We start from the raw sequence: 9,925 nt of genomic DNA, 5'->3' as shown, positions 1-9,925 counted from the left end.
GCAAGGGGAATCCCTTGCCTAATAAACCTTATTATGGCAATTTTTTCAACCAAATACCCATTAAATAGAGGCTTGTGGATTCAGCTCTCCAAACATGTATGATTGAAGCTACCAGAACCTACCTTGAAATGAAGTTGAAGATGAAGATGAAGATGATTTAACTTAGTTTTCTTATTAGTTTTTGTAAGAGCCACTAAATGTAATTTTTAAGGGACGGAGAATATATATGCAATATGTGATGACATTTGCTCATGTGTACATGAATTGCAATTTTTATTTATTTTTGTAATATTTTTTATTAAAGATTTGAGCCATCTCCTTAACAGCTAAGGCAATATATATGTTGTCAAGTATAGATCTACCTTGTATAAACCCATGCTCACTCTTAGCCACTATCTTTTGAAGCAAGGGGGTCAATCTTAAGGCCACCACTTTAGTTAACATTTTATTAATGACAACGACACATAGTTATGGATCTTTAATGTGAAAATTAGTCACAAGTTATCTATTTAATCACCAACTTGACTAGTCTTTCCTTGATCCTACTCTCCATCTCACCACTTCTATAGGTCATGTTCTCTTTGAGAGCAGGCCAAAATTCAAATGAAAAATCCATTGAGATCCCATCCCAACCTAGATTTTTCTCCTTTCCTATCTACTTCAAGGCTCAAAATCATTCATCCTCTTAAATTGTCTCTCCACCCAATTTGCTTGATCAAGCTAGATGGATCTAGTGATCAAATCCAAAAGCTAGCTCTCAGCTTAGTATCTTCCAGTAGACACATCATCCTATGATCAAAGGGTCTCTTGTAGGAAATTAGTTCTTGTGTATTCCTTACTATCTTACCCTCTTCTCTTATAAAAAACATACACTATAGTGTCACATGACCATTCCTAAGTGGTGATATATGGATCATAGTAAAGAATGAAATCCAACGCTTAAGATTATAAGACTTAGCATTATTAAGAGAGAAAACATGGGACACACTTTTACACAATGACCATAAACGAGCTTCGTGTTAGCATTGGTCTATGGTGAAGTTGGCCATGATTGGTCATCCATGGTTGGGTCCAACTTGACCCAACCAACCATACCACCCCATGGTTGGGTCCAACTTGACCCTACCAACCACACCACCTCATGGTCATCCATGATTGGTCCGGATCCAATGTGACCCGACCAACAATACCACCCCACTGGGATAATATTAGGCTGCACATTATACCTAATATCTTTTGCATCTCTAGTCCCATCCAAAATTTCCTCAATGCTTGTTCAAGTCTTGTAACTTGAGGATGAGGTGTATGAAGCATATCCATCTTAGTCCTTACTAGTGCTAGATATGGAAATGTAAATCCACACTTACATGCAACCTGTTCAGCATTGTGTCCATCAAGGTCCCATGGGATGAAACAATTGATTGTAAACATTCAAAAATGATTAATTGTCAACATGTAACTTATTTAGCATTGTGTCCATCAAGGTCCCATGGGATGAAACGATTGATTGTCAACATTAAAAAATGATTGATTGTCAACATTCAACACTTGCATGTAACTTGTTTAGCATTGTGTCCATCAAGGTCCGATGGGATGAAATGATTGATTGAGAAGCATATCTTGTTGTAGTTGTAGTCCTCTTCTTATGACTCCATTCATACAAGCCTCCATCATATCTTTGGACATTAGTTCTTTTAAATCGTCAACATCCATATTTTCTTTCGCAAGTAGAAAGAACTCTTGCTTGCTATCATCAAGGGAGGCTCCATACATTACATGGAATCTAATTCCACACACACACACACAAAGCAATACATAAGCATTCAATCAATTGCTTTTTGACCCTTTCAAGCATGCGGAAAACTTAAAAGGCTCAGATTGGGACTTCCTAGGCATATTTGGCATTAAAAAATTTATTTACACTAGTTTGGTAACCTAATTGGAAATAAAAATTTCCTTTTTAAGGGTTATAGAAAGCTTTTATGTAGTTTTAAACTTTTTCCAATATAAATTCAAGGTGCATAACATATATGATAAAAAGAACATGGAAAAAATATCAACACGAAAGAAAAGTCTCAATAGAGAATCTTTATTGGGGTAATGTGCCTTCTACGTTTGCTGTAAAAAGTGCCCAAAAGAAGTCACTTTCTACCTAAGACTTTTTTCTACATCATTTATAACATATGAAAAAAATGGTGAAATTAGAGATATTGAAAATCATTAATGTCTCAAGAAAATTTGATACACGTCAACATATATCGCAAGTTTAGTCAAAAACACTTATAAATATGTGTTTTCATGCAAATAAGGAAACTAAGGTGGTTCCTTCCATAACTAATTCAAATAGATATGCATGAACACACATTAGAAGATCATGATAACAGCCCAAAAAATCACATGTCAAGTCAAAAAAGGTAATTAGGTTCCATACAAAACACTTTTACCCATTTCATAAATAATGGATTATAAGTGCACAAGCTAATTAACTCAAAAGTGGAGTCCAAACATATGCAAACAACTTATGATAAAGTGAAAGAGAAAACAAAATTAAGATAAAGTGTAAAAGTCAATACTACGTACTTAAATTCCACTCCAAGCTCAAAGAGATTCCATGGTCCCATCCACTAAACGATGATAGAAACCCTTTTTAAAAGTACATACATTGTTATATTTGAATTCACGCATCTCTGAATTAAGTTGATAGGAGAAAAGACAAGACATAGACATAGATACAAGTCTCAAAATTTTTTTAACAATTTTCAATTACCTTTAACTAAATTTAACACTCCATGAGGCATAGATCAAAGCCCATAATCGTACCAATATACAATAATATATAGTTCCTAGGAGCTGCCATACTCATTTTTTGCTACCAAAGGACTATTGGCGCCTCCACATTTTGGCTAATTGATATGCTCTAAGAAAGCTACTACCGTACTTAACATGAAGAGACCAGCCTATTTACAATAGAACTCAAAATGAAACGCAAGTCTCTATTTGTTGTCAAACAACAATTTAAGGAGAAACAGAGATAGCACCACTTTTCACATCACCCATTACTTCGAATTTTATCACAAAAGAGACCCCTTCAATCATAATGAATTTGATCCATGGGCTCAAAAAAATTCATGAATTAGACCAATATCACCTTCCTCCAAACGTGCTTTAACTCTCTTTACGTTGGAGCGTTTTTTTGTAATTCTCTTCTCAGGAATTAAATCTAACCATAGGGTAATTTTATGATGAAATTTGGGTCATAAGAAAGATGATGCAAAAGATAGCGTATTTAAGTAGAATAATGTGAGGTAAAACCAATCTCTCTGTCTCTCCGTTGGGGGTGTTTGGGGAGAGGGGCTTAAAATAAAAGTTTCCTTTGCAAAAAAAAAAGACCGCCTTCTATAAAAGCAGAGGTAAACCTTAAAAGGGAACTTTTATGTCTCAAAGAAAAGAAAAGATGTGTGTGACCAAAGTTCCTCCCTTCATGTAAATTTGTTGACGAGGCCTGGTGCGATTCGTGAATCCTGATGCAACCTGATAAAAGTACTGGATGTGATAGTCATTCTTCATGGGAAAAAGGCAAAAACTTCGTGGAAGAAGGGGCGGACGGTGTTGACTCTATACAGGGTCTGCTTTTATACTCATTCCACTGAAAGAGTGCCAAAGTAGATGTAGCAAGGCAACGAGTGGCTTTCATGAGTCCAGCATGCTGCGAGATAAGATGGACTGACATTGGTAGGTGGTCATGACGGGGGCGGAGGAAGGGCGGAATCGTAGATGAGGTGGACGGGCTGCGGGAGGAGGCGGTACTCGATGCCCAAATCGGAGAAGAATCTCTTGAGTTCTAAGAGAAGATCAGATCTGCGGCTCATCCTCTCCCCAAAGTTCTGGAAATTGATGGTGTGCTGCATTATCACGGACAGACGCATCCGGTTGAGATCCTCCAGCTCTTTCACCAACACGCTGAACTTGGGATGCCAGTGCTCGCGCTTGCGCTCCACGTACCTGATAGTTTCCCCGAAAATGGCTCCACATTAGTGCCTCACAAAGTAGAAACATGAGAAACATAGGTGGTGTAAGCGAGGATGGAGAGTACAGTAGTTCCACATACGCTGCGATCTTCTCCTTGAGGGCTGTGATTTTTTCGGTGGGCGTGGAGATGTGGACGGCGAACTCCAAGACGTCTTTCATGTCGGGACTGCGATACAGATTGCTGATGGGCTTTACGGCCAGCACTGAATTTGGATAAAACACCTTCTCATTATCAGCTCGCAAGAAGACCGTGGACAGAATCTTCATCTCCTCCACCACCATCTGCAAATCATGGCCACAAATCGTTACCATGGCAACGCGGTTGCCAAATCCGAAAAGCTCACTGGCATATTGGCGCCGTGTTTGCTCTACCTGGACCCCGTCGATGATACACCTGTCGCCCACGTCGTAAGGGTGCATCACAAACAAGAATATGATAGCCTCAAACACCTGCTTCACCGTGTTGCCAAACATGAAGCCCACCAGCAGCAGCTGAGACATGATGAAGAGAAGCACATGCGTGGATGCAATCCCTAACACTAGCAACCACACCACGATGATAATGATGCTCACTACCATACTTGCCATCCTATGCAGCTCCTTCACTGCCGTTTTCGTGTCATTCAAAGAGTGGGCTAACGATCTCCTCTCCTGGTAGACTTTCACCTACAGATAAAGTTCAGCGCACAGAACACACCATCCAAGAGCAAAAGGAGCTAAAGAAACATGAATGTGTAGACTCGTAAATAGCGTGTGCATACCACCCAATTCTTCAATGCCTTCCTGGTGATCTTTCCCGTCTCCTTGGCACCCTCAAATAAGCATAAAACATTGCAAGCCTCCTCCGGTGTCACAAATCTGAGGAGATCCTCTTTCTCAATACTCCTGACACGCAGAAAAATTTAGTTTGATTTCAAGGTAGTGAGGCCCAACATCCCAACCGGTGGCCAAATGCTCCTCCATTAAACTGTACGAGGCAGACATCTACTCCTATGCAAACTTAAACCTAGGAAACTGCTACTAGTGACGAGCCAGTGCAATTTTAGGAGTGGAAGAGTACATGGAGTCTTGTTGAGCCACATTTTTGAAGATCCTCTTCGCAGCGGCCTTGGCTTGCATTTCACTATTGATTTCGATGTCATCGGGAGAGTCCTCTAGACACACGGACTCGTCGATGGTGCTGACCAGCGAGCCGATCCCCGGGTGCTTCACCAGATTCATGAGCTTCTTCATCAGCCCCGCTGAGACGTTTTGAGAAGACAGCTTTTGAAGATCCTCAATGCTGATGGCCTGGTTCTGGTCCTTGCCAACCCCTCTCCCCATGCTGAACGCGGCCGGGGCGGGAGGCTTTTGGGACTCGAAGGAAAGGTCGAGAAGCGGGGGGCCGGAGAGGGCTTCAAGGACGTGCTGGTTGAAGAGGGACTCCTGGATGCGGTCAAAAAAAGCGCTGACATGGAAAGAGGAGGCGAGGGACTTGACAAGGAGGAGCTTGGCCAGCCAAATGAAGGCGGCAATGAGGAAGCACTCAAAAAGCTTGGTAACGAGAGAAAGGGCCTTGTGGTTGGCCGTGGAGCGCTCCACGCGCGGATCGAACATCAGCTTCCATGCCAGCAGGGCCAGCCCCAGCCACAGGCAGTTCTGCACGCCCTTGCGCAACCCGTACACGAAGTAGAGAACCTTCTTCCGCAGCAGGAAGTTCTTCTCAAAGATGATGACCAGCAGGCGGATGAGCCAGCCCGAAACCAGCCGCCCGCACAACACCACCAGCACTAACAGGAACCACTTCCACAGCTCCAACCCCCACATCTGCCGCCCCTTCAGACCTCTCACAGTTAGAGAGCACACCAGGCAACCCATGACCACGAAGAAAGCCACCCACTGCGCCACCGTGATCGCCTTCAGATTCCCCTGCCTGAACTTGTCCTGGAGATCGATGTCCTTGAACGGGTCCTCTTCCTCACCATCGTCCGCCTTGTTCACGTTGTGCACCGAGGGCCTCGCGGGGCTCTGCGGGTGCCCGACCGCTCTCTTCGCAGCATCAACGCCACTAGGGGAAGATGGGAAAGAAACCTCGACCAACCTCGATTTCGTCTTCATCTTGAGAAGCTCCCTGGACAGCGTCACGGACCTCAAGCTGCTCATCTCAACTTTGCCGTTCCTTTTCGCATTAGAACTAGCCTCTAGTGATGCTCCTCCTCGAGCTTCTTCATCTTTAGTTCCCCCCTTTCTAAAAGAATTGGTTTGTCCCTTCGCATGCTGCAATTTCACTAACCCTTCTCCCAACTTTCTTCTACTCTCGGACCTAGAACTTGCTGCTTCGCTTCCTCTCGACCTCCCTTCCTCCTCCTTCTCCTCCTCCTCCTCCTCCTCTACTCTTGCTTCTAATGGCGAACCACGCAGGTCATGTGCTTGCGGTTGAGACGGGAGTTTATGATTTGAATTTGATGAGGAGACAAGCCTTACGAGTCGCTGCGAAGAAGAAGACCGCTGCACATCTGGCCCTGAGCTTTTGGGACGAAAAGAGAAGTCCCTCTCTACCAAGTGATCTGAGAGAGGCCTGCAGTAAAGGCGGTCTTGCAATAAAACGCGATTAGGCTCGTTTATATGAATGTCGAGATCCAAAGAATGGTGCCTTGGTTCTGTGTCCCGACGCAGCTCGTCCAGATCGTCCTCTCTTGGCATTCTCTCCAAAGACAGATGCGAGCCAGGCCTCTTACCGTTACTACTACTGCTGTTTCCCTGAGCAGCTTGTTTTAGCTCCTCAGGCTTCAGATCAAGGCTCGCAACCTCCTCCCAGATAGCATCGTGGGTCTCCTCGCTAACTCTTCTCTCCAGAGATTCGCACTTTCCGCCACCGTTGCTCTGGAGTCCGATCGCACGCGGTGAGGGCGTCCTGACTTGCGAAGGATCCCTGTGCAAAACATGGCAAGGAGGCACTCCATTCTTTGCTGGGAAAGAAGCTGCCACGGCCTCGCTTTTGCTTTCAACTCTTACTATCACTTCACCTACACTCTGGTTCATTTCATCAGAAGATGCAAGCTCTGCGATTCGGAGTCCAGCCAGCTCCCGCTAATGGACGTGAGCAACCTTTAAGAGAGCAGATCCCCTACTACCTAGTTACACTTACTATCACTTCACCTACACTCTGGTTCATTTCATCAGAAGATGCAAGCTCTGCGATTCGGAGTCACACTCTGGTTCATTTCATCAGAAGATGCAAGCTCTGCGATTCGGAGTCCAGCCAGCTCCCGCTAATGGACGTGAGCAACCTTTAAAAGCAGATCCCCTACACCTAGTTACAAATACAAACTCGACGAGAGTCTCTCTGCCTTTGAGGTCCACGGACACCACGGTCCCTTTAAGGGGATTTGGGAATCGCTTCCCTTCAATCCGAACAAAAAGAATTAAATGAGTCTCTGTCAGATCAGGGTAAAAGTTTCAGGCGGCAAGCGCCCAGCAGCTGCTGCTACTGCCTTTGCGTTTGCGTTTGCCCAATGCCGGTTTTTTTGTGGTACCACCACGCAATTCTATATTAAAAATTCTGCAAGTATCCTGGGGGAAATCAATTCTATATTAAAAATTCTGCAAGTATCCTGGGGGAAGTCGCGAATGCCCATTGCCCACATATTAGATTTTGAGTCTGTTCACACACACAAAAGTGGGCAAAGTCCAATAACATTTGCTTTTTACTTTCGGAACTGGAGTGAAGAGCGGGAAAACTTGAGCTGCTTGGGGGTGCCCACAGGAAGAGACACTTTGTGCATGCCATGCTGTATCGTGCCTCCCATACGTGCGAGTTTCATATGATAGAAAGTTGAAGCATGGCGTGCTAGTAATTGCTCACGAAACTAATGGTGAAGCCATCATCATGCAACATATGTGCGAGTTTCATATCTATCTATCTATCTATCTATACACGATTAACCACAACCCCACCTCCCTCCACGTGGGCAAAGGAGGTGGGGCTATTTCAAAATAACCACTCCTCCTGCAAGCGTGAGGAGGAGCCAAATGTCACATCTTCCAATGCAATTTTGAAATTGAATCTAAGAAGATCTCATCTCACATCTTTCAAATTCAAAAAATAAAGGCTATTGCTATTTCAAATTCAAAAAATTCTATTTCAAATTCAAATGCTAGCCGTTTGGGTCGTCCTCTCTTTCTCTCTTGGAGGGTTGCACACAACACCATACAGCTCATTGCTTTAGTGTCTACATAGCCTTCTTCTTGCATCTCAAGCCAGAGACGATGGAAGACCTCCTGGCAGTGAACTCCGGGGGAGTGCAGGGACGTCGAGGAGGATGGTGTTCCCATGTAAAGGAGCATTCCGGAGATGTAGAAGAGGGGCAAGAAGGAAGACTTCACTGCAAAGCATAGGCCGGCCTTTTAATAGGTTCTTATTCGACCTCTTGGACAGTAGCCACCCCGCCTCTCCATCTGCAACATCGCTCTAACGATGAGCTTTTTCCTCTCCTTACAAGAAAGGCATCCTTTTTGCCGTAGCATTCCACTCTGTTGGAAGCATTTTCGTTTCTTTCTGCACTTCATATCTGGACAAATCTGAATCTTGGTTCATCTTTCCGTCCCGTGTGTGGGTGTGTGCTTTGGGGGTTTGGAGGGTACAGAAATTAGCATTTCCCCCTAGCTTCAGTTGTGCAAGATTGCTCATTAACAAGTGTTTTCTTGCATTTCAGCTCTTTTAGCATCTGGATCGCTCTTCAATCATCCTCTCTGCCTGCTTTTTGGAGACGTCGCTGCTTTCAGCAGGATGCTGGGTCCTTAGAAAACCTTCAAGTCAAATTCACAGGTGAAAAAGAAACCAACGAAAGGCAAGGGAGGGGGAGGTTGTGCCATTGTTGCTGTTATTGCTACCTCACAACGGAAGGCAAGGGCGGTTATGCCACTTCTACTGTTGCTGCGTCACCATCAGATTCAAATGAAGATGTGAAGGCGTGGTGGTATGAAGCGGGAGGCAATAGATTCAAAGGCGTGGGGGTATGGAGCATGAGGGCTTTGCCTAAGGGGTTAGGCATGGTGATGGTCTAGCCTCAGGCCCGAGAGTGCTCCTACAGGGAGCTACTGCTAAGTGGTAAGCTGCACCAAGGTAAAATACTTCCCAGAGGGCCATGTAGAGCATGCAGCCTCGCCACCCCAGCTCCTTCGCAGCATTGCCCTTACCAGCACCATACTGTGTGGGGTCGTCTCTGTCAATTTTCTTGCCGTCGACACAGAGGCGGACAAAGTCTACGCCCGCATCCACTGCTCTAGGGATAGATGACTTGCTCTCTACTGCATGATCATCACCCGACTAGCAGTGAAGGAGGAGGTACAAAAGAAAGAGCCACTGCCGTAGGGAATGTAAAGGCGAGCAACACCACCAGCCACCACAGGACGTAGAAAGCCGTAGGACACCAGGAGCTGGTCGGCGTAGCTTTGACTCATGCAGGGTCGTAGAAAGCTTTCATCGCTGTTAGTATGAACTTCCGTTCGACATACGTAGCACCACCACTCACCACCTTCTCCTACGCATCAAGAAACATGCGTAGTGGCCTGTGTCGGGGTAGCACTACAGCCAAGATGAGGAGAGTGTTCTAGCAGTGGTGGTGGAGTGCAACGTCAGAAGAGGTGGCGATTCTGGCCATCGTGCGGCTCTCAGAAGGCAGTGGTGATGTGGTGATTTTGGCCATCGTGGTGGCAGCTCTCAGAAAGCGGTGGTGATGTGGTGATTCTGGCCATCGTGGCAGCTCTATACATACATAATATATATAAGTGTGTATCTATAGGTATGTAAGCATGTATACAAAGATTTCATTGAAAGATGTGAGATGAGATCTTCTTAGATTCAAATTCAAAATTGCATTGGAAGATGTGAGATTTGGCTCCTCACGCTTGGAGG

General features: G+C 44.8%; 1 protein-coding gene across 1 annotated transcript; it reads right to left on the bottom strand.

The window, feature by feature from the left end:
• Window positions 1-3,248: 3,248 nt before the first annotated feature.
• LOC147619383 (mechanosensitive ion channel protein 10-like) lies at window positions 3,249-7,448 on the bottom strand. Its single transcript, XM_086773018.1, has 6 exons — window positions 7,322-7,448; window positions 5,090-7,142; window positions 4,791-4,914; window positions 4,402-4,695; window positions 4,109-4,311; window positions 3,249-4,002 (listed from the first exon to the last, which is right to left on the bottom strand). Exons 2-6 carry the CDS (start codon window positions 7,048-7,050, stop codon window positions 3,741-3,743), a joined length of 2,844 nt encoding a protein of 947 aa, XP_086629144.1. The 5' UTR covers window positions 7,051-7,142; window positions 7,322-7,448; the 3' UTR covers window positions 3,249-3,740.
• Window positions 7,449-9,925: the final 2,477 nt, after the last annotated feature.

This window comes from Cibotium barometz, chromosome 33 (genome assembly GCF_041138505.1).
Source record: "Cibotium barometz isolate CiBa-2024 chromosome 33, ASM4113850v1, whole genome shotgun sequence".
In the NCBI taxonomy this organism is placed as follows: domain Eukaryota; kingdom Viridiplantae; phylum Streptophyta; class Polypodiopsida; order Cyatheales; family Cibotiaceae; genus Cibotium; species Cibotium barometz.
The sequence above is the reverse complement of the archived record's forward strand: the minus strand, read 5'-3'. Positions and strand labels throughout refer to the sequence as shown.